Raw genomic sequence first — 24,240 nt, forward strand, 5'->3', positions numbered from 1 at the left:
TCAGATACATGCATAAAACCTAGCTTGACTAACTGGCAGGTACTTGAGGTGCAGGTTGTGCACTGCATGTTTCAACAAAGCAAAGCTGTGTTGTCAAATAAATACCTCACAACATGCATTTCCAGGTTTCCCCAGGTTGTACCACCTGATTCCAGATGGGGAGGTTACCTGCATTAAGATCAGCCGTACGGATCCCCATGAAAGCCTGGCCATCAGGATCGTGGGAGGCAGTGAGACCCCTTTGGTTCACATTATTATACAGCATATTTATCGAGATGGGGTGATTGCCAGAGATGGAAGATTGCTGCCTGGAGACATGATACTAAAGGTACAGTATTGTGGAGGTACGAGATAAAAACATCCTGATGAAGGATGAGGTGGTGGAAGTCGATCATGATGAGATTTGCAATGTTGCATGCAGAAAGCCGTTCTAAAGTTCAGAGCACCGCCTGTAAGGCACTATGCTTTCCTAGATTTTGCTGACCACTGTGGTAGCTGAGGACACTTGAGGCATGCCAAGATTGTACCACGCTTTCTGCTTTATGTCAGACAGGCTTGGCCAAAGGGATTTCCCAGGATCACAGTGTGGGCACACTCACTCTAGCAGTGAATAAAAATGCTTCTGGATGGTGGTTCCCAGCAGCAGCTGCATAGCATGCACCACCCAGCTATGTGTTTCAGGGAGCCTTTTTGTCCTGGTGCCAGCACAGAGCAGCAGAGTTAATGGCACCACTAAGACAAAGCTGCTCCTGCAGGGCACATCCAAACTGCACAATGGAGCAGTGACTGTAGCACGGATGGGCCCAGCCTAGCTCTTCCCAGCCATGGCTGACCGCCCAGGATTTACCAAGGATTCCTGTGAATTTCAGCCCCATACTGGTGCAGCTCATGCTGTTTGTGGTACCCGAGGTAGCAACTTAAAGGTAGTTGAGCTGTGTCTCTCTGGGTGCAGTCCTCCCCACCAGACTGCAGCAGAACAGCCCAGCTGTTCCCACATAGGAAATCTGCAAAAGCAAACACCCGCCAAATGCTTTTGTCCATGCTGGGGAATATTTCTCTTATATTTTGGAGATGTTTCTTAATATTTAAATGGTTCAACCTGTGCAATGTAAAGCTACATGGAAATATCTTGTCTGATTCAGGTTTTCTAGCCAGTGATGAAATACAATCTCGCAACTGGTTTTCATTTAGCAATATAAAGTGCAATGCCTAGTCACTCTTACACATATGAACATGATGAGATTGACTGGAAACTCTTTTTTCCTCTTTCTTTTCCTCAGCCAAATTTAAAAAGTGGTAGTTACACAGTTTTATTCTCATCTGAATTAAATCTTACCTGAAAAACACTGAGGAAAAAAAGGAAAGTCTGGTTCTCTAGTGTGGTAAATCAGCATAATTGTTAGTAAATATCCAAGGCATTTAAACTTCTACTTGAGGCTCTTTCCTTCTTCGTAGTTAGAGATTCATTAGTGAAGAAAAAACTTTTTACTGTACCTAGAACAGCTGGAAGATAAAGAAGAAAAGAAACAGCAGGAAAACAGTGGGAGTGAAAGGAAAGGCTGGCAAGGCAATTTGAAATCAGAAGCCTGTGGAATAAAACTAAGATATATGAAAGGATATTGAGGCTTGGGAAAGAGCAATAAGAAAGATGAAAACTAACATCTATGTCTGGAGACAATCGGGGAGAGAGGGGAAGAAAAACGACAGAAACTGTCTGTGCAGCGCATCCTTTCCTTGCGGGGAAGATTGTTCTGCACGGCAAACTTGGCCTTGTGTGTGACACAGTTTGAAATAGCACATGTCACTTCATATGAAGACATCTGTGTGTCTAGATCCGCCCTCCTCAGCGCCAGCTCAGAATAGACCGTCTTTCTGCTGCCGATTCACACTTCTCTATTCCAGGTAAACGGCATGGACATCAAAAATGTGCCTCACAACTATGCCCTGTCAATCCTGAAGCAGCCCTGCCATGTGCTGCGACTGACGGTGCTCCGAGAGCAGAGGTACCGATGCCGAAACAGCGGGCTTTCCCTGGATGCTCTCTGCAATAGGGATGACAGCTTCCATGTAGTGCTAAACAAGAGCAGTCCGGATGAGCAGCTGGGGATAAAGCTGGTCCGCAAGGCCGACGAGCCGGGGGTGTTCATTTTCAACTTGCTGGAAGGCGGCATGGCGGCCCGCGATGGGCAGCTGCAGGAGAACGACCGCGTGCTGGCCATCAACGGGCACGACCACCGCTACGGCAGCCCCGAGAGCGCTGCCCAGCTGATACAGGTTTGTCTTCCCCACTCTAACCGCGGGGTGTGAACCGTGCAAAAACCAAGCAGTGGTTTTTTCGCCATCCATTGCAAAGCAGGGGCCAAACACTGAGTCTGTGTATTTGGAAGAGGGAAGGAGTCAAGACTGGAGGGGAATTTACTCCTGTGAAAGCTCCTTGGTTTTACTGTGGGGATGAGTGTGAACATGAGCGTGGACTCCCACAGAGGCACCTGCTACCATCAGGTTTTGGAAAATATAGATCAGTGCAAACATCTGTATACTCTGATCATCACCAAAGTGCTGCCAGCTGCCAGAAGGCATGCCAGCCTGCACCCTGGCAGCACTGGTTCCAGCAGAATCCTGACTCCTCCAGCTCAGGAGTCACAGGGCACTCTGGTTCAGCCCTGCAGCAAACCACAGCAGCCTAAGGCAGTGGACTACCACTATAAGGTAGTCCAGACCTTGTAGATATTTCTTACCTAAATCCAGCATATGGAAATCCAGATGTTTTGGAAAAATGGATCTGTAGTTATTAATCTCTGTTTAGACTCACATAGAATACTAAATGGGCGCTAACACAGAACTGTCAGATGAAAAAAACCCATGCCTTTCTCAGATGCAAAATTGGTCAGCTTCTGCCTAATTTTCCCTCCAGAACCAATCTGGGTTTTTTGTTTACAGACTATGTTTTTAGAAAACTTCAACATAAAAAGCAAAGCCAAGAATCTTTTGTTGCTTTTATCTCATATTTATTGCGGTTATGATACTTGTGCAATTTTGAATTTCATTTGGAGGTATGTAGAATGTTCACATATTGAAGAAACTCACGGGCTTCAGTAACAAGATGTCAAATCAGGCCAGCTTCTTCTTCTTTGTGACGGGTATAATCAGGGTAATATCAGTCAGACTGAAACAAGCAGCCAAATCCATGCATTTTGTGGAAAGGATTTCTGTGTTAGCATAGATTCACAGTTGGTTGTAGCCAACTTTTATTGTGAAGTTTATAGCATAGGTGAAGAAAATGTCATCCCCTTACATAATGCCAGTTGTTGAAATTCTGGTCCAGCATCATTCTGGATTACCTTATGTAGCTCAGTAACTGGGAACAGAAGGGAGAAGGGGGAAGGTTTAAATTCTCTGAGGGCAACAAGTCTGGAATGAAAAATTCTCTAAAAAACTATTATTCTTGGAATAGTTCTTTATGGCTACAAAACAAGGAATCAGTGCTTCATAAACAAAAACACACGAGATGAAACGGAAAAAATTTCTAACAAGAGTATTCACATACAAGTGTTTAAAAGTGCAACAAAAGCCCTTATTGGTCTCCAAAGAGTGGATGTTAATTTTAATAATGCTTGAAATGCACACCAATCTTTGAGAATTTAAACAAGCCCATGGAAGGGGAAACTCAGGTTTCCAAACAGCCAGGATTACGTTGCATTGATGTGAGCTCTATGAATCACATTTATCTAATGCAAAATTCCTGGAACCTGTGTCTTTTTTGTTACATTTTTCATCAGTTATCATTTGCCTTTCCTGTTTCCATGTTATGCCAGAGAAAAACCTTTATACTGAAGCCACAGGTGTTTTGCATTTGCTTCTTACACGAAGGGCTATTTCACTGTGTCCCCTGATTTCACAACAGCATCCTTCCTGCCTGTTGAGAGCTCAGCATGCCACTTGCAGTGCATTGAGGTCTTCTAATTTGTGGTGGTGAAAGCTGCAAATGCACCATCAATTTCTCTAAAAGCAGAACATTCACTAAAGGTGCAGTGGCTTGTTAAACCAAGCACAGCAGGAAGACTGTCAGATTTCTGTGTAATCTGATTATTTTTGAATTTTAAATAACGAATAATTGAGACAGTTGAGGCCTATAGAAACTATACAACAGCATATGTGAAGCAGCTGCTAATCAGTAGATTAAGTGTCTGGCTGTTTCTAAGCTCTGAGCTCTGTCACAAGAACTGAAATGAAGAAAATGTGTAAGTGTTAATTAGAAATGTGCACACATCATAACACTTGGGAATTTGCTGCCTCCTGTTTGTCACATCATCTTAAGCCATGGCCTTGCGTCAGAAGTGGCACTTTGAATCCAAATAATGAGACATTCCACATCTGTTTTCCATGAGAGTGACAAGAAAAGGTGCAAGGTAACAGATATGGGGTGCCCATGTGAGCACATCAAGCCAAGCTACATGGGCTGAGTCAGACTTTACTGAGCCCAGATGTTCACCCTCCTCCCAACATCCTTTCCCCCATAGTTCAGAACAGCTGCTAGGAACAGATGAGCAGCTCTTCTTCCCAACAACTGCCTCTGACAAGCAGGTTGTGATGTGGAGCATATCCGTGTTCCATCATCCCGGTGAGACATGAGGCAGCTTCTGCCAAGAGCAGTCCTGCTGCCTCTTTCTAAGATGCAATTACCCACTAGATGCTCAGAAGCTGCCATTGTGTCTGTGTCTTCCTGCTTGGAAGGCTGTATTTCCTGCTTGTTATGCCTTGGCTGTAACAGATTTCAATTCTAGTGGAGTGTTTCAGCTCTTACTTGCACTTGGCATCAAAGCTCACCTCCTTTCTTTAATTTTCACTTCAGCGTAAAATACAGAGAAAGAATTGTGGGAAAAGCCACTGGTAAGAGGGAGGGAGAGATCAGAATGAATCAGCAATAAATAATCTGATCAGTAGAAACATTAATGGGTTTTCATATGTATGTAAATACAAAAGCTGTTCTTGTTGTTTGGATAACTTTCTAAACCACTCTGACTTCTGAGAAACTACTCAGCTTGACTGGCCCATAGACAAATGTGCCATTGCAACAGAGACTCTTGTTGAACTTTTGCTAGTTGTTCTATGAGAATTAATCATGTTTTACAACCTTTCTCTAAATAACCAGCTTTGAGGCTTACCATGTGTCAGCAGATAAATTTCACAAAGAAGTTGTGTTAAGTTGAAACTGTTCATTTTAGAGAAAACTGGATTTTCACAGAGCCACATGCCCTTGGGAGGTTTAATCTCATGTTGTTCAGTTCCACCTCAACAGTCACATTACAAACTAGGGACCGGGGTGGTTTCCTTTCTCCCAACATACAGAATTTTGCTTTTGGGTACCAGTTGACACCAGAGTCCATGAGTTAATATTCCATAAAACCAGATCTGTTAAAAATGCCTAGAAAGTTATTTTGAAATATGTTTGCATGCACTAAATTATATATTATTAAGCTGTGAAGATCTGAGTTTCTAGTAAAAAAAAATAGCATCCCACAAGATATTGGGAGAGTAACAACGACATGCACATTTTTTGCTTCAGTGAAAATAGCATTGCTTGAACATATATATTTCAAGCTTGAAGTTGGAGGTTTAGGAGAGGTAGGTTGCTTTTTCTTAACTAAAATTACATTTTTCCAAAGCCTTTTTTAACTCTCAGCTACAGCTATTGAATTCAACTCCAGAAAGGACAAACCAAGCTATAAAAACAAAATTCCCAGAAGCTTCCTCTGGCTGCTGCTAATTGTCTGTGGGAGATTTGATTTCAACAGTGCAACTGGATCTGGGTTTGGTTTTCAGCTGCTTTTTCAATGCCAGCTTTCCCTGGAGCTTCTCCCCAGTGAGCAGTGCTAGCAAGCGAGCCAGGAGGTCTGCAGCCCCTGGGGCTGTGGTACCACCAAGCATTGCAGCCCCGGGGGCATCAGGCTCCAGATGTGTTTGTGGGGGCTTCACGTTGGATACTGAGCAGTTCCTCCAGTATAACCTGAGAGCAAGCAGGCAGGGGTGCCTCTGCAGACTGGTCATTAAGAGTCCCTCCTTCCTGGCAAAATTGCAAGGTCTTTAGCCTAGAGAGAAGAAGATTAGAGGATTAATTTTTACATCTTCTGAGTATGCTTCTATAGCACTGAGGTTATTGCTACACTGTTCTTCATTTTAGTTTAGTATATTTGTTTGTGGCAGGCATCTATGATTTATCAGGGTAAACCCCACCCCCTCTCAGCTTTATCTTTGCATCATTGTTGTCTTGAACAGATTCATATGAGCCTCATATGAGGGGCAAATAAAGCCATTTGCTTCTAGGGAAAACGTGCTGATTCAGTAAGACAGGAAAAAACCCACCTGTACACAGAATTAACTCTAATATCAGGCAAACACACACAGAGCCCCTTCAACAAACAAACATTACCTCAGTAGAAGCATTGCAGCCTCTCTCAGCCACATAAGTATTCTGTCTGCATTATGAAAAAAGGCCTAGAAGTTCTTTGAGCTTGGGTTATTTGCCTTGAAGCTGCTCTTCTTAGAGTGAGAGTTTGTGACCTGCTTTCCCATCCTAAACTTCACTACCCTGTGTGCTCGCTTACGCTCACCCTCTTTCTCTGTACTCTGCTGCAGTAGAATTTTATTTCACTAAAGAAAATACCTTTTCTCCCTTTCTTTACGCTTCCTTACATTTGTCGTGCTCCTTGCATGCAGGTGGACTTAATTACATTGTTTACTCCCCACTTTCACTGGGCAAGGCCTAGGCACATCCCTGATTTCAGGGATAATTGGAGCTTTTTCAGCTTTCCCGTCCATTGGGCAGCAGCAGCTCTGGTAGTCTGCCTGTCTCTTTACCATGGCAGGCAAATTGCTCCTTTGCAGTGGCATACAGAGGTGTTGATGAGAGCTGATCAGAACGCACTGTGGTGGATCACTGCTTGCAGCCAAATTTGGGGCAGGTAGAAAGGATTTTTTAGAGTTAACACCAAATTTTCAAGAGAAATATTAAGTAGCTGGCAGTAAACTTTTATGAATCTCATTGACCTGAACTGATGCTACTGCTTTATGTCACAGCAACCTCATTAATGGGAAATCCAGCCAATGTCTAAGTGGTTCCTGCGTTCCACAGTCACTCTGGGGCTGAGGTGCGGGGGTTTGCTGCCCTGGGGCCGTGGGATTCACACTGTGCTCCCCCCGCAGGCCAGCGAGAAGCAGGTTCACTTCGTGGTGTCGCGGCAGAGCAGGCAGCAGACCCCCGACCTCCTGCAGGAGACCGGCTGGACTTCCAGCGCCGGCGGCTCCCAGCCTTGTCCCGCCGAGAGAAACAACGCCGGCAAGGTGAGGGCCCTTGGGCGGTGTCTCTGCCACCCGTGGGACAGGGGACTGGGAGGGCAGCGAGTGTTTCATGTCTAAGGGTGTTTTCTCTGGCTTCTGTCACCAGAAAAAGCATGTCTTACTCGGCAGTGGAAACACAAAAGCTGTGCTGCTCATTATTGACCTACTGGTTCTGCCTGGTGTGGGGGGAGAAAGAGAAGGCAATGGGCAGTGGTGGGGCAGCTGCTGATGTGCACACAGTGTCCTGGCCATGGCCACAGATCTGACCGGTGGGAATCTGCAGAGGACAATGCGCTCCAACAAAAAGACAATTTTATCCGAAGTTTTTCCATCTGTAGCATAGTCTTCAGACAAAAAGGTTTGACATACTGGCCTGAAAGATTCCCATAACCTACTTGAAAATTATGGTCATCATTAGGCTGTTGCTCTTTTAATAAAATGCCGTGGCTGCTGAGAGTACGAGGACTTTCCGTGCAGCTTTAGACCCAAAGGGTGTTTGTTCTGCTCTGGCAGCACCTGGAACTTGCATGGTGTGGGGTCTGCAAGGGCTGCTGGTGTGCAGCACCCAGCCCAGGGACACAGCACAGAGCAGCCATCTCGCCCAGAAAAGGCTGTGGTTGCCAAACTGTGCTCCAGCTGTCCCTGTGTACCTGGTCAGAGTGGGTGTTTAGTGCATCTAGACTCACAATATTCTCTTTGCCTAAGGCACAGAAATGCTGATCTTCAAACATAGGAGGTTTTAAGTAGGAACCAATGCAGTTAGAGTTTTGAAAATATGTTTTCTGAGCTTGCTCAGCGTTATTCATTCCACTTTAGACAGAACAAGGCATGTCCTTGCAATAACTGAATTAGTTTATTTCACAAATTTAGAAGCCACGTGTCTGGCTAATTTACATTAATCATCCTGAGTGTCACCACTTATGCAAACCCATGTGAGCTTGACCCTGGCCAGCGGTGCCAGGGGTGTATCAGGGAGGTGTGCAGACAGGGCTTAAGTTCATCCTGCTTGATGGATAGCCAGTTGTGTCCTTAAAGGGACCTCTGGACCAAATATCTGGTGCACAGCTGTCAGCCAGGAGACAAGTCTAGCTCTGGATTTTGCAAATGTTAAAATATACCTATTTTGCAGGTCTTTTAAAACTACATTATTCAGCGTTTTGATGTGTTTAAAATGCTAGTACATATTTATGTATTTTTAGTTTTCCTTTTCCACAAAGTCACAATCACAGCTCTTATTAGGTTGGACCAGATTAGCAGGAGTTAAAACAGAAAGCAGGCAGTGTTCAGTGGCTACTACCGAGTAGCAGGTAGTGCCCAACTAATCATGCATCTACAAGGCATGACTTTCTACTGAAGCAATGATTTCCTTAGGAAGATATGTGTAGGACAGCAATTAGTTTCTGTTGGTACTGTGCTCTTCCTAGGGAAGATCCAAGCACCTGCTAAGTCTACCATGTTGGTCTGAGTAATTAATTGATACCACATGGGATCATTTGGGAGCACGGTTTGTCTCTCTCTGCCCTGAGATCCTCATTTTCTCTTCCTGTACCAAGAGATGTTAGATGGGAGTTCTTGGTAAGTCCCACAATATTTTGGGTAGCTGTGAGATTGAAGGCACAATGAACAGTCCTTTAATGAGCAAGTGCTATAAAGACTAATGAATCATCTCTTGTTGCATAAGCCACACCTTTTAGGAGGATTTCCAGTTTTCCACAAGAGATGAGTACTGCATAAGCATATGAGTGGGTGTACTGCTGTGGGCTTCTGTCCAATGCCACCATTTGGGCACTTTCCAGGAAAGATCACAGGCAAAAAAAAGAAAATCCTGAGCTGTTCCTACCTCACTTTAGCTTTGTGTGTAGGTAGTAGAGGGCTTCTACCAGAGAAAATGCTCTGGCAGTAGATCAGCAGATCAGTACAGCCAGTAGACACAATGAGCTTCAAGCACTGTGGACTTCTGGTCTGATACAAACATTACTGGAGTGTTAGTTGCCCTTTTGTAGGACATGACTGTGCCAGTTTAAATATTTCATGATATTTTGCTGAGGGTTTAACTGAACGTAATTTGCAATTCAAGATTTTTTAACTGGCTCTGAAAGATTTAAAAAATGTTATTTATTTTAAGTAGGCATTACTGCAGGAGTAATGCTTGCAAGCCTAGGGCCTGTACAGTGTCCTGCGCATGTCCATGCAGCACATGTTCCTGCCCAAAAACCAAGGTAATGCTTGTTGGTTGGGCCTCACTGTCAGGGGAGTCTCCTGTGTGTGTGTGGTCTGGTGAGTCTGCTACCTACTGCTATCAGTGGGATTGCTTTAGTATATGGGATTAATGGAGGATTGCTAGCTGCCTTGATTTCTGGCTAATTTTAAGGCGTTTTTTGTCCCCTGAGCTTACTGAGGAAAGTGATATTAGATGGTCAGGAATGCTCTCTTTGGGTGAAACTGCTTTCACTGTAGAGCATGTATGTATACATGGGCTGAAATCTGCTCTAAACTGTGGCTGTATCCAGCATCAAGAATAAACTCTAGCTTCCAGCAGCCATCTGGCTCGTGCAGTGGCTCAGAAGCCACTTTGGGCCAAGCTCTTGGCCTCAGGACAGCCAGCCTCCATCAGTACAGCGTGGAGAGGTTCCTCTCTTTCAGGCCAGTGGCAACCAGCCGTGTTGCCCACAAGGCTCTGGATAAGAGGATGATCTCTTGTGACCCTGTCCTTCTCCGGCGGCAGCAATGCCAGGTGTATGCTGTGCCACGAGATTGGTCCTGCCCAGGGTCTCATGGATCTGTTTTCCTCGGTACAGAGATTGGGGAAGCACAGCCCAAACTGTTCTGGCTGCTGCCTGGATTCAGAGAAGAGATGTCACAAACACTTCCTTGTGCAGCTGAGGTTGTGAAGCCAGGCTGTAACACATAAACAGGCCTGATTCAATTCCTTTGATGTCACTGGGAGCTTTGCCATTAATTAAATAGCACTTGTTTTTAATTGGAACTGTTTTCTTATTTCTTTCAAATTAATTGTCTAGTACTCGGAGCAGAGAAAATGTTGCTGGAGCAGGCAATGTTTCCTGACCATATGAGCAGGTTAACCTTCAGGTGAAGTACATTTTCCAGACAGACACAGCAATGTTTTTTGCCTGCAAGACACGTGTCGTGGCTTTGATGTTGTGATAATCTGCTGTAAATATTTATTTTCCAGTAAATATACAGAAAAGGAGGAAAAAATAAAAAGAGGAGGAGATGAACTGTTATGTTTTTCTTCTCCTGACCTCCAAGGTCGCTTCAAAATGACAGAGAAGGACAATTGTTTAGAAGAGAATGCACAGAAATGCAGTCACTGATAAACACTGCCTTTTAACTGGTTTACTTGCTATTGATTATACCTCCAAGCAAGTTCTACGTGTGTTTACTAAAAAAGGCTTTACTTTCCTTTCATCACTGCCTTCGTCTCAGTCAAGTCACCCCAAACCCTTTCTGTCTGCAGCCATATAAAAAAATGACATGGGAAAGAGTAGCTTCAAAAGAAAATTGGTTCTTTGTGGTTCAGCATACAAGTACTGGTACTTCTATAATTCTTCATTGAAATGTAGCAGGACAATTTGTTCCTGAGCAGTACTTTGAAAACTTTTCTCTCTGTGCTGATTCCTCAAAAAATAGTGATAAACTGGCTAATGCTCTAATGATTTTGTTGTCTGAGAGAGAGTGTATGCTGCATAAGTAACAGGACTGCTCTCTCTCTTGAAGCCACAAATAGAATCCCAATTTCATGTTTTGCTACAAAATTTCAGATCACAATTTTGGGAAAATTAGTAGCCCCCTATCTCACATGTTTCAAAAAGTAGCCTTTTCCTGATGGAAAGCTGTTCGTTTTCAAGGGAAAAGGGATATTTTTGCAAAACATGGATGAAACATAGTAGTTTAATTTTCATAAAGATAGAACTACCATGTTTAAAATATTTACACCTCAAAGACAAAGGTGAAAAGTTAAAATTTTCTGGATCAGAACATAAAATTTATCAGGATGTGAACATTTTCTGAAAGGTTTTAAAATCTTCAGAAATTCATAGGTTTGTTTGCAAACCCTAGGCCAAATTACTCTGACCTAGTACCTATGTTCTGCATGGACCACGTCTAATATGTCCAAACACAGTTGTTTGGTTTTCTCTCAGAGACTGAGAAAATTCTTCTTTCCACTGAGCTCTTTGCCTTTTTGTTTCTGGAGCTCTGTGGCAGCTACTGATCATCTGCTCAAGAAGAGAGAAATCCTTTGCTAAGCTTCTGGAAGGTCCCATGTTTTGTTGTTAACATTGCATCACAGAAATCTTGATATGGAGTTAGTTCCACCAAACAATCCTTTAAAAAAAAAAAAACACTAATCAAAGACATAGTCTGCCCTACTCTCATAAAAAATTCTTGCCACAATCTTCCTTTGTCCCTTCATTGTCACTTAGGGAGACATTGAGGATTCATCTGCTCCACTTTCCATGCTGCTGGCCCAGGAATCAACATGAAATGTCTTTGTGAGATGTCAGATTACCAAGAAGATATTAATGTGGCTTTAAATGGGTTTTATAGATTATTTTTGCATATTACGAATGTGAGGTCACATTTGTGAATGAGAAGAGTCTTTAAATATGCATTTGAAATGTATTTAGAAGCATGCTATTATATATGAGCCTGGAGTGGATAATGCTGTTCCTGCAAGAGGGGCTGGGATTGTCAGAAGTTGATGTCAGGAGCACTGCTTATGAAATGCTTAAGGAGAGAAGAGCAATTAACATTTAAATCCAGATTTATTTGCCTTTCTAACCCTTTTGTAAGAACTGAGTGCATGGTAAACATGACATTCAGTTCAGAGGTTTTGTTGGGCTTGCACTGCAGTGGTTCTCCATCCCGAGGGCACCTGTGGGTTTGTTGCACCCTCACGCATGCACTAGTTATTGCATGACCAGCTGTGTGCATTTAACTTCTCCTGCTCAGATGCAGAAATATAAGGATGACTGTACTGAATTGGCCCTTCAAGCAGAAGCACTAAGAGCACCTGGAAACTGCTGGCTCTTCACTGTAAATGTCCTTCTCTTTTCCTGAACAGAAACACTTATTCTTCAAGTGTATTTCCACCCACAACTTACATAGAAACACAGATATCTGGAAGACCAAATAAAATATGTCTCTTCTAATATGTCCCCAATAGTTTCATTCCTCAAATCCAAGAGGACTACTTCTCACTAACTATACAGATGATGCTCAGACTGCAAGCAGCAAGATAAGAAGCACAAGCTGATAGTAAAAGATATGATAACCACTAGTGATATTATTATCAAAAACTTTTTTTTTCTTTTAAAATCAAATTCCTTATTTACGTTTCAAGGAACCGATTCTATTAGCCTTAGCACTAAAACAGCTCTGGTTTTCATGGGAGCAGTGCCTGACTTTAACTATTAAAGCACAGTTACCTTGGTGGTAGCTCTGGCTGCAGATGCTTAAGCCCCTGAGGCAGTCCTGCCAGCCATCAGGCCAGGTGGCTGGGAACTGTCTTGGTGTTACTTCCATGAATATTTGTTTTGATAGAAAATGCCAAAGCTGTCAGGGAGGTCACCATGCCCACAAAATGTGTTTCTTGTTGCTATTTTCTCCATCACAGAGCACACTTCACACTGTCACCTGTCATGAGAAGGTGGTGGCTGTCCGGAAAGATCACACGGAATCCCTGGGAATGACTGTGGCAGGTGGAGCATCTAACCGGGAATGGGATTTGCCTATCTACGTGATAAGTGTGGAACCTGGAGGAGTGATCAGCAGAGACAGCAGGATAAAAACAGGTAAAAAGGGGGGATTTTGAAAGCCTGGTTTAAATCAAGAGCTTCTTTTGAAAACTGCAGGTTCGTGAAAGAGCTTCACACTCTGACATCTTCAGCAATCCTATAGATCTTGGGATGTGTTGGATTAGAGAGTCTCAAGTCAGCTGCCAGAAAAGGCACAATATGCAGCAATAATCATCTCTGTGAAGTGGGATATAGGAATATTCTGGTAGGAAAAAGAAGATAATAGCTTTTCACAGGCAAGTTAGCTTACAAACACCATCTCCTAACTCCTGACACATTCATTGTGCAACCTTCATGTGTTTTTAAATTTTTTTTTTGTTTATTTGTCATTGCATTCATGAATTTGAATGAAATATATAGGATCAAAATTCCCATTATATATGAAGCCATATTAGTGCCTTGTGGCTCAGCCTCATGTCTGGAAATATTGGCTTCCTAAACCAATTTAGCTACTGATGTAACAGAATGATAAAGCTAATAGTTTCTCCCCTTCTGCGTGAATAAGCTTTTAGGGCAAGATGAGGACCAGGTTTTATCAGCTGGTTTCGTGGGAACAGCCAGGCAGCAGAGGAAAGATGAGACTCTCAGGTTTCAGGATGTTACATCTTAAAGAACCAAATCCCTCAGTAGCCTGCATCCAGCAACGACCCAGCTCACCTACCCTTCATCCCCTATATTCTCCTTCAGTCCAGTCACTGCCTGGAAGCTGGAGGGAAATCCTGGCTTTGAGGGAAGTGAAGACACCCAAAAATGGGGCAGGAATAGCTGCAACCCAGTCAGATCCCAGGAGCCTGGGTCTCAGTGCCCAGCACTGGCACACATGGGAACTTCCTCTTTGTGTCTACTCAATGAAACCCATGTGAGAACACAACAACAGGAGCAAAACAGTAGATTTCCCCTTTCCTTCTGCTGGGAGATGACTGCCTCTCAGTGGAATACACTTTCCAAAAGATATTCATCATGAGGCAGCATGGAAAACTCAGCCTAGTTAATTTGATAAAATTAGAAACAAATGAATATGTGAGGTTATATAAGCACCACAGGCCTCTGATTTAGAGCAGGTCTTAGACTATTGTCCTTCTCATTGGGGACAGACAACGAGAAGGGGTTAATGCTCATTTGCAGTGCCTGGACTGCCAGTGATACATCTCTGCCTGGAGAAGCATCCAGGCCAAGCACAGAGGGCACCCAGGAAAGCCCTGGCATGGGAGCCTGCTATGAAGGGTTGCAGAGTACTTGGCATTGAGGCCGCTTGCATGACATTAGTGATGTCTTTAATGTTTTTCCTGTAGTAATTGAGGTCATCTTTGCATTTTTCTCTGTGGCTGCTGTGCCTATATTATAAATAAGGCATACAGAAAAATGGTTTGGCTTGCAGCCATTCAAACAGGCATTAATGTGAAAATAATAACATGTTATTGCATGAAGCAAACTAGGAAGAGCCAGTTGGAGTGGCAGTCCTCTGCTAAGGGAGAGCTGGGAGAAAAAACATCACTGAGCTGCTGGGTTTCAAGCTTAGGTTGAGTACAAATGTTGTTAGCTGGAAGTGGACTCCAGAGACCCAGACCAGTACTGGGCACCAGTACCAAAGTTTGTTGGTACAGCAGGACCCCAGCTGTTTGTTCAGCTCCAGACGCAGGAGATGACATGGAAAGAAACCAGGACAAATCCTCTGTCCAGCCACTCAAAGTTTCTGTGCGCAGGAATCTTCCCTCATGCCTGTGGCAAGTTTACTAGCATATGCTCCATGAAACAATAGGAATAACAAAAAGCCTCGTCAGGCAGCCGGTTCTTGGCCATGGATTTGACTCACTTGTTTGTGGAGGTGGGGAGGAGATCCTGGAAACACTTACAGGGTTTTTTATCATCCGCTTTATTGGTCTCAGGTGACATCCTCCTGAACGTGAACGGCATTGATCTGACAGGAGTCAGCCGGAGTGAGGCCGTCGCCCTGCTGAAGAACACCAACTCCTCAGTGGTGCTCAAAGCCCTGGAGATGAGGGCATGTGAAGCCCAGGAGGAGCAGGGTCACCTACCACCCCCTGAGGACACACAGGCGAGCTCTGAGAGCAGCGAGTGGTCACCGTCCTGGGTTATGTGGCTGGGGCTGCCACGGTAAGCTTGCAGATTGCAACCTCTTGCTGAGGGGGAGTGGGAGGAAAGATTTGTATTTTCTGGCAATACTTTATTTTGGCTTGATTCATTGCACTGACATCTTAATTAAATCCAGGCTCTGTCACTGACTCGACTCTAAATACTTCCCTTTTGTAAATGGGTACGTATACATGGCAAAATAGACATGCAGTTCCCCTTGTGAGGGAGGATAGGATACTGAATTGTTTCAATCTTGTAAACATATCTGGCACTTAAGGAGTGAAAGGAAAATCTTGCAGGGATACAGGAGCTTGCTGAACTGGAGTTTAGGCTCAACCACCCTGCAGAAGGCAGATACCCCTCCTGCAACACTCAGGCTGCACAGCCCTTCTCCTTAGCCAAATCCAGCTGAATTGTTTGACTTTACCCAGATGTTGCAAAGTTCGTGCAGTTGGCCAGTATCTCCAAATCACCTCTTTTAACCCCACCCCCGCCTGAAAGAAGTCCATTTGTCACACACAGGAAGCAGCTGTGTTGTCGTTTCAGCAAGGATGATAAGAGCCACATCGCCTGTCGCTAAGCTCTCAGTGTGCACGGTGTAATACCTACAGCTTCCATGACATTCCAGAAAGAATGAAATGAGGACACGCTGAGAATCTGTGAATATGCAAAGCTGGGATCACAGACTTGAAACCAACACTCAGTTTTAAGGAATGAAGAATTTATCTTATAAGTTCCTCTTGACTATAGTCCTAATTCTGGCAGCAGTTCAGTGTCTCTCTTTTACAGGAGGGCAGGAAAAGATGGCCTGCAGAACAGGTGGGCTTTTCCCTAGGCACAGTTTCAGGGCTCCTCTTCATTTCCTACTCTTGCATAACAGGTTTCCCTCTTTCTAGCTGGAGCCATTTTGAACTCATTCACCTTGCAGCAAGGTCTGCTGTGAGGGCCAGATGTTTTTCAGGGCTTGGTCTCATGTTAATGACTGTATAACATGTGCTGAAGCATTGCAAGACCAGAAGGAAGGCTGTGTGTCTGTAACCCACAGGCAAAATGTTCCTCCTCCACTGGGGAGGACTACATCTTTATACCTGTGAAAGAAATGCAATAGAAAGAAAATGCAATAAATGGATACCCCTTAACTTGCTACGCCAGGCAATGGCAAATTTTCCTCACTCAGTGTCTGAAGACTGGCAGGCCCAAGGATACCCTCTTTCCTGCCAACTTCTGCTCTCCTGAGCTTGACCAGCACCACGGTGAAGGTACTAGAGCATGGGTAATGCTCTCAGTGAAGAGACAGCAACAGACCAGAGGCCTTATAGATGCTGCAATCTGCAGTGCTGAGTCTTGCCTTCTATCACCATCCATTGCTAGATGCACTGAAACAATCACATCCTGCCTATGCCACCTTCACTGGGCTGGGTAGAAATCCTGAGCTGCCTAGTCATCATCTTCTACTCACAGCTGCCTGAAGTTCCCAGTACCTTAGCATGGTAGAAGACATGAAGGACAGAGCTCCACAGTACTGCAGGCTGGCACTCAGAGTTCACATCACTCAGTTCCACTTCCAGTTTGGCAATAAAATGGGTTTTCCTGTTTTAGAAACAGTTTCTGAGCTCACTTTAGCCTTCCTCCTCTGAAGGCTGCATATGTGAAGGCATTCCAGCTCTTTTTGTCTGCAGGAAAATCAGCCCCAGTGTCAGCAAGGCTGAAGACAAGAGCTCATTGTAACTCTATCCCCAGCTGTGAGGCCATGCACAGAGCACAGCATGGCCCTTCTCCTTCAAAGAGACATGGGGACATTGGTATGCTGAGTGGGGACACTGCTGTGAACATCAGACTAGCTCCTGGGACAGGGACCCGTGCACGTTAGATGTGACAGTAACAAAGGTGCTCTGTTTTCTTATTGGCAACTGATTGGCTGAGTAGGGGCACAAGAGGATCAGGTTTGGGATTGCTCACTAGGTATTAGCAGACCCTCCAGTCTTCCCCAGCATAATTGTGCTCACTCACTTATTGTTCTGATTCTCCAGGGCCCACATCAGATGTCTGAAAGTCCTTCAAGTTCTCTCACGAGGACGTGTATCATGTTAACTCATTGTGCTCCAGGTTGAGCATTTAACCTTTCTCTGGCTTTCAGTTTGCTTTTGACAAGGATCACATCTCACTAGATACTGTCAGCAGTTTCATGACATTTTCCAGGCTCTTAGAGAAAATTATACTCTGTCTAAATAGATGTCTGACAGGTCCATCTTGAAAAAAGTGCCTGAAGTGCAGTTATGGGGCAAAATGTTGAAGAATCACCTACTTTAATTAAAACAATTTACTAGAAGGACTGCTCCAAGATATGTGAGTCTAAGAAGGTTTGGTACAGCTAACAGAAAAGTAGAAATGTCAAAATCATTATTATACAGGATCATGCAAAGTACTCGGGAAGATGGGCAGGAAGGGGCAATCCTATGTAAGACAAATTGAACAAAGAGAAAAGGCAGTAAAACTGGTAGGCCAGGAACAGGCATGGTTCAAAAAAGAGGAAGCTGGATAGTAGATTATTTAAATTCTTTTGAGAAGGGAAAGATGTGGCTCAAGACAAGCCCTGGCAGTGCAGTGTGTGCATCTGTTCACAGCAAGCAAGGAGGGCTGCTCAGAGGCAGCTTGACCTCACAATTTAGAGTGGGATGATCAGGCTCAGGAAACTGAGAGGACAGGAGAGTCTTTCCTTCTTTGTCCAAATCCATGAAATTTTGAGGAAAATCCTGGGAATTGTACCATAAAATGTGTTGAGTTGAAGTAAACACTAGAGCATGTCTACAGACTTCTGTCCATGACCAATGAAGTAGAAAACAGGCTAACTTTAATAATAGTTACAAGATTCAAAGTAGCTTACTGTAAATGCCTGATTTTCAATACTAGAACAGAGCTCTTCATTTCCCAGGAACTGCATGCATATTACAGAGATGGGTACAGTCAAGAGACACAAATATTGAGAACTAGGGAATTATATAATTTTTCTGGATGAAGTTGGTAGCAGCAGAATCAGACAAGTTATCTGATCCCTTGCACCAAAGCTCGAAGAGTTGGAAAAGCCATCTTGCTGATTTAACATTTGTGGATCTCACTTAAAAGTTTGTCCTTTTCTTGTGAGTTCTTAGAATTGGGTTCTCCCAGTTTTGTATGGCTTAATAATACATAAACAGCTCCTCTGTTCTTTCTGTAGTACGATCCAATGTGGGGTGGTTATAAATACGTGCACATGTGCATCTGACATCTGTCAAAACTTGGCCTGCACGCAAGCGGAGGGGCTGCAGGCTGGGCAGTGGGAGGAAACAGTGATGCAGGACCTTAAGCATTCTCGCCCGAAGACTTGTTTCAGGGTAGCTAATTTAATTGTTTGTTGTTTAGGAAGACAGAACTCCTTTATTGGTAGAGGGACATGTTGTTGTGAAGCATGCACAAAGGAAATAACGGGGAACAGCTGGTGAAGAGCATTTCCCCAGCTCTGTGATGCTGCTTCTACCCTTGCTTGTTTTCCTGCTCTCCTTTCTTTGCTCTCTGCACATTTCCTTCCCTCAGCTAGTACTTAGAATACTTTTTAGATCGTCCTGTCATAACATTTACAAACATTAGTACTTCACAAAAGTGCTTTTCTTCATCTGTAAAGTGAGATGAGAAAGAGACAAGGTGGCCAAAGTCATTCTGCAAACCTGGGGTAGAACAAGATGTAAAACATGAAATTAGGACAGAAACACCTCCAAAGTAACTCAGTCTGGGCTGTAGGATGCTGGTGGAAACAATTCTCAAATATTACTTACTTGGCTGCCCTTTGTGTACTGTAATGGGGAAGGAGGAGGGAGTTATCCTTTTCATAGCTGTTAGTGCTGAAATCCTCCTGCAGCTGGGCTGGTTTTCACTCCTAGAGCATAAGGCTACTTGTGCTTTATGAAAATCAGCAAGGAATTGAACATTTAACTACTTGAAAACAGGCACCATTAAATTCCTCATGCATCAGTAACTGATGCTTAGTTGCAGTATTGCTCAGGATAAGACCCTGTGGCTAGACACTGTATATCCCCAAATCTTGTATCTGAGGCAGGTTCACACATAAATTATTCCTTATCCTAATCTTCTGGAGTATTTAGTGATAAAGGCTGAAGACTGTGAGCTGCTCTCTTCCAAGGAGATGGTTCTCCTTCGACTGGTTGCAGTTGAGTGGGTTACGGTAGTTTGACTTGGTCAAAACACCCAGACTGGGACTTTCATTATCACAAAAATATGAGCTACTCAAACACACTAAGCATCTTCATATGATTTTCTTTACTCTATGATACTTTGTAGCTTGTCTTTATGATTAAACGCCCTTAAAAGAATGGACTCCCTTTGGGCTGCTCTTTGCTTAGGCAGAGCAGGTATCTCTGACTAGGCACCGAACTCTTTGGAGGAAGCATTCCATACAGCTTTGCCTCAGCTTAGCCTGCCTTTCACAGTTGTGACAGTGCTGACAAACAGCACTGATGCACTGCCATGCTTATACCTCTATCCCATAGGATGGAGATCAGAAAATGTCAAAGGCATAAACACATTCTAGACACTCCTATTATTTTAAGAGTCAGTCTCTAGCTATGGCTGTCATGACGAATTGGACCTGCCTGCACCAACAGCAGGGCAAGTGAAAAGGGGAAGAGTAAACTCACTGGTCAATGGACAGGGGAAAATCTCACTCATTATTGTCGTGGCCAAAGCAGACTAGACTTTCAGAACTAAAAATATTTAATTACCAATTTGGGTATTGGAAACCAAAGAAGACAAACTTGTAAACACTTTGCGTGTGAAAAGGGGAGAAAAGGGGGTTTCCCAAACTGACCATCACACCAGCACCTCTTCTCCTGACTTCCATGTCTCCACTGCCTTCTTGTCACAGCAGCTTACATCTAGTCCCTTTGGTGAGGCAAAAGGCAGAGCAGGGGCTTGGAGTCACAACAGAGTGGTTGTTCTCTGCTGTTCCTTGGTTTCCATGTATTTTCTCTGCTTTGGCAGAGAGAACAATCCTAATGCTATTATGCTCTGTCTGTTTTACTTAAATTTATCACACACTTTGACAGCAAATATATATTTATTCTTTCTGGACTGATGGAGACCATGCAACTAATAACCTTATAGACTGGATGTATAGAATGCACATAAGGTGTGTTTGGCTTCACTATCTTTTAACCTCCTGTCCTTAACTGCCTGCCTACTACTTTTCTATGGCATTGGGATTTAGCTGATCATCTTTCAATTTCAGGAATGTGCTCCTTGAGGCAATGAGTGTAGCACTGGGCAGCAGAGACCTCTGCCCCAAAATCAACCCTGAATTATAACACTAATGGCTGAATCCTGGCCCTGTTTGGTCATGACCTTGATAAGTACCATTAAACACAGAGGGTTTAAGTTTAAGATTTTGCACGTTGAAAAGTCCACAGATGGTAAAGTAATAATGCCTGGCTGCTCAGGAAGAAGCAAGTGTCACCTGTTTCTTACATTAGCAACCAGTGAATTCTTGTGCAAATATTGCATACCTACCATCCTGGCAGCAGGTGAATATTTGTAGGCCCTGGGGGACTAATCTAGTATTATGCTGTGAAAGACAGCAAATGCACTATTTAAAAATGCACAATTTTTAAAACACTAGGCATATCAGTCTTTAAGATAAAGGCTATTTATCCTCCTATAGAAGTGTCAGGTGCTTTTTAGAAACCCAAAAAGTCTATGAATAGAGCTTGTAACAGTTGCCTGCTGTAGGTCAGCCTATATTTTAAGATTTGGAGTAGCAAATATATTTTTAGTCATTCAGAAATTTCAAGCATTCCTGGGGACACCACTAATGATAAGATGGTAAAGCACTATAGACAGAATTTTTTATCACTCACTCTCCAAACAAATGGAATTAATTTGGTTTAAAAAAAAAGGAAACAAATTAATGTACTCAGAGCATTAGGGAACATTTAAGAGTCTAATAACACTATTCTTTTCCCCTATTCCTACTTTTGAAACCTACGCTTTGATGAACATAACATACAGTATGATAAAATACATTCAAAAGACAAATGGAGGGAGAAGCAGATTTCAGTTCTCTTACTACAAAATCTTGTGTTAATCATTACAGTAAGGACAAGCTATCTGCTTGAAAGCAGACTCAGTACTCCAAAGCACTGACTCACATGGATAAGTTTCTCATCTTCCATGCTGTGACTTATCAGATTACTCAAGAAAAGCTCAGGATCCCTAATTCCACCAATACCTGTCTTTGTGTAATCTGTCATTTTTGTAGTTCATTCCATTGGCCTTAAAATTATTTCACTTTGACATGCACCACAGTAGTAAGTGCCTGAGCACTTTGACCTAATTAATCACATACAGGCTCATATGTGGAAGATAAGCAAGTCATTGGGGTGTACAAGGTAGAAGAAATACAGCTTTTTGAATTGCTGATTTACAAACATTAAATCCAGGCTTAAGTGCTTTTCTCCATCACATCAACCACAGCATTTGCATAGATTCCTACCCTATAAAAAAAACTTATTTAATACTTAAGCCCAAGACAAATTTTACTTTTGGGATAACTGGTTATCTGGTTGTAATAGGAAAGCAGTACTACAGGAACAGAAAAGAAGTGTAGGTGTTTAATACAGTGGAAATATGGCACTACTTTAACTCTTAAAAACAGTGTATGGGTCCATGAGAAGGCAGATTCGTTATTAGTGGTTCATCGGAATCTAAAGTTAACTATAAGACATTTAATTAAACTGGTTTATTTCAGATATTTGTACAGCTGCAAAGAAATTGTATTACGAAGAAATACATCTGGAAGTCTTGGCTTCAGCATCGTAGGAGGTTATGAAGAACATAGTGGGAACAAACCATTCTTTATCAAATCCATTGTTGGGGGAACACCAGCATATAATGATGGCAGAATTAGGTAATGATTACTATCTAAAAAAAGTAGCATTTAAGTAAGTTCTTCTTCTGGTTAACCTGTGGGAGTTTTAAAAAACATGTTTTCATTAAGGCAGTGGCAGGGATGGGGTGGGGGGGGAGGACTCACTGAAACAGAAGTAACTCTGGGAGATATGGAAACAGGACACAAATATCCTGAAGTTTAACAGATCTGCCTTCATAGCAGAATGTTTTCAGATGTCTAGCAATCTACCAGTATGTAAGTAAAAAGAAGAGTCAATTTGGTCTCTGGGGTGGTACAAAGCATGCCAGCACAGAGATTTCCCATGTCTCCAGTTCTAAACACCCCAACCAAACACCTTCTCTGAAAACACCAATACACTTGAAGAGGGTAAATGCACAATCATGGCATAAACTTACATCAATTAACAAGGCTTAAAAGGTACAGTTTTTCAGAACACAGATCTTTCTAGTATTAAAAGAGGGCCTACAAGAAAGCTGGAAAGGGACTTTTTACACGGGTATGCAGCGCTAGTTCAAGGGACAATGGCTTTAAACTGAAATTCAGTAGTTTTAGACCAGATATTAAAAAGAAATTATTTAATGTGAGGGTGGTGAAGCACTGGAACAGGTTGCCCAGAGTTGTAGATGCCTCCTCCTTATTCTACGACAGGCTGGCTTGGGCTTTGAGCAACCTGGTCTAGTAGAAGGTATCCTTGGCCAGAGTAAGAATTGGAACTGGAATATCTTTGAAGTCCCTTCAACTGAAGCTCTTCTATGATTCTGTGATGATGAATTATCAGAATGAACATCAGAAGAAGTATATCATGTTTTCTTTCAAATAGGTCTAATCAATTATAAATTTGTAAGAAACCCAAACAAGTGAAATATTTTCACCTGCTTTATTCTATTATTTATGAACAGTAGTTAGCCAGAGAAGGAACCATACTACTCATTTCCCTTCCCCCAGCTTAAGGATGTTCTTTAGCATTTGAAAACATTTAAGATGAGTCACCTTGTTTAATTGTTGTCTTGCATTTATTTTTTCAGATGCGGTGACATCCTCCTTGCTGTCAATGGCAAGAACACATCAGGAATGATGCATGCCTGCTTGGCAAGGATGCTCAAAGAACTAAAAGGAAAAATTACTCTCACAATTGTGTCCTGGCCTGGCACATTTTTATAAAACAAGTCTTCATGGAGAGTGTGACAAGTAATTTAACATGGGGAAAACATTTTAAAGAAAAGGAGCACCAGTCTTTGCTTTTTTGGGGAGTAAAGTATGTATTTATAAAGAAAAGGTTTGTGAAATTTCAACCTGCATGTCAAGAAAAGTCAAGTTTAGGCAAAGCAGTGACACCCATCAGAAAATCACTTCAGAGTGATCCAAGCTACAGACTTAAGTCCTTCCTTCCCTGTGTTCTTAAGGGTTTTTGTTGTTTTTTTTATACATACCTGTATATCTATTTAATGCATTATAATAATAATAATGATAATGAAACTTAAGGAGCAACAGCTTCTGCTCACCCACTTTATTTTGATTTACAAAAAGAAAACCTTGAATAACTTATGGAAATATTTCTTGCAATTTTTCTAGTTGCAATAATCAGGTGAAGGTTTTTATCCAACACATTAATAGCACTTTGATTATGTGTACCTTTTCATGGTCAGCATGAAGCTGGTATTTTCAAGACTTTCAAGTACTGTTTGTTAGTCTGTAAAACTGTGAATGAAATTTCTAAAATAATTAAAAATAACTGTAACTGTGTACTTGTACAGACATTATTTTCATCCAAAACCAAATTACCTCATTTCCCTGGTTTGTTCTGATTAATACTATTAAATCTGGGATTTTTATATAGAATATTACTTTAAAGGAAATACACTGCACCCTGCTAACACCATCAGTAAGTCTTTTGAATAGCAGTAAAATTTTTGTGGGACTGCCTTATCAATCACACTTGATACTGTTCTGCATGAAGTAAATCTGAAAGTGATGATGGTCTTATATGTCTTTTAAAATAGTCCTTTGTCTTTCTCTGCAAATTACTCATGTTCC

General features: G+C 42.6%; 1 protein-coding gene across 4 annotated transcripts in view; it reads left to right on the top strand.

Moving 5' to 3' along the window:
• Positions 1–23,951, top strand: part of LNX1 (ligand of numb-protein X 1) — an 80,197-nt gene extending 56,246 nt beyond the window's left edge. For 3 of the 4 annotated variants that reach the window (XM_059844837.1, XM_059844833.1, XM_059844835.1), the window contains 7 exons: positions 126–328; positions 1,903–2,274; positions 7,204–7,341; positions 12,977–13,154; positions 15,044–15,272; positions 22,045–22,203; positions 23,232–23,951. In XM_059844837.1, the coding sequence (XP_059700820.1) occupies positions 126–328; positions 1,903–2,274; positions 7,204–7,341; positions 12,977–13,154; positions 15,044–15,272; positions 22,045–22,203; positions 23,232–23,367 (1,415 nt within the window). In that variant the 3' untranslated portion in view covers positions 23,368–23,951. The remainder of the gene's footprint in view (positions 1–125; positions 329–1,902; positions 2,275–7,203; positions 7,342–12,976; positions 13,155–15,043; positions 15,273–22,044; positions 22,204–23,231) is intronic. The other variant, XM_059844834.1, reaches the window with a different exon arrangement.
• Positions 23,952–24,240: the final 289 nt, after the last annotated feature.

This window comes from Haemorhous mexicanus, chromosome 4, assembly GCF_027477595.1.
Source record: "Haemorhous mexicanus isolate bHaeMex1 chromosome 4, bHaeMex1.pri, whole genome shotgun sequence".
Classification (NCBI taxonomy): Eukaryota; Metazoa; Chordata; class Aves; order Passeriformes; family Fringillidae; genus Haemorhous; species Haemorhous mexicanus.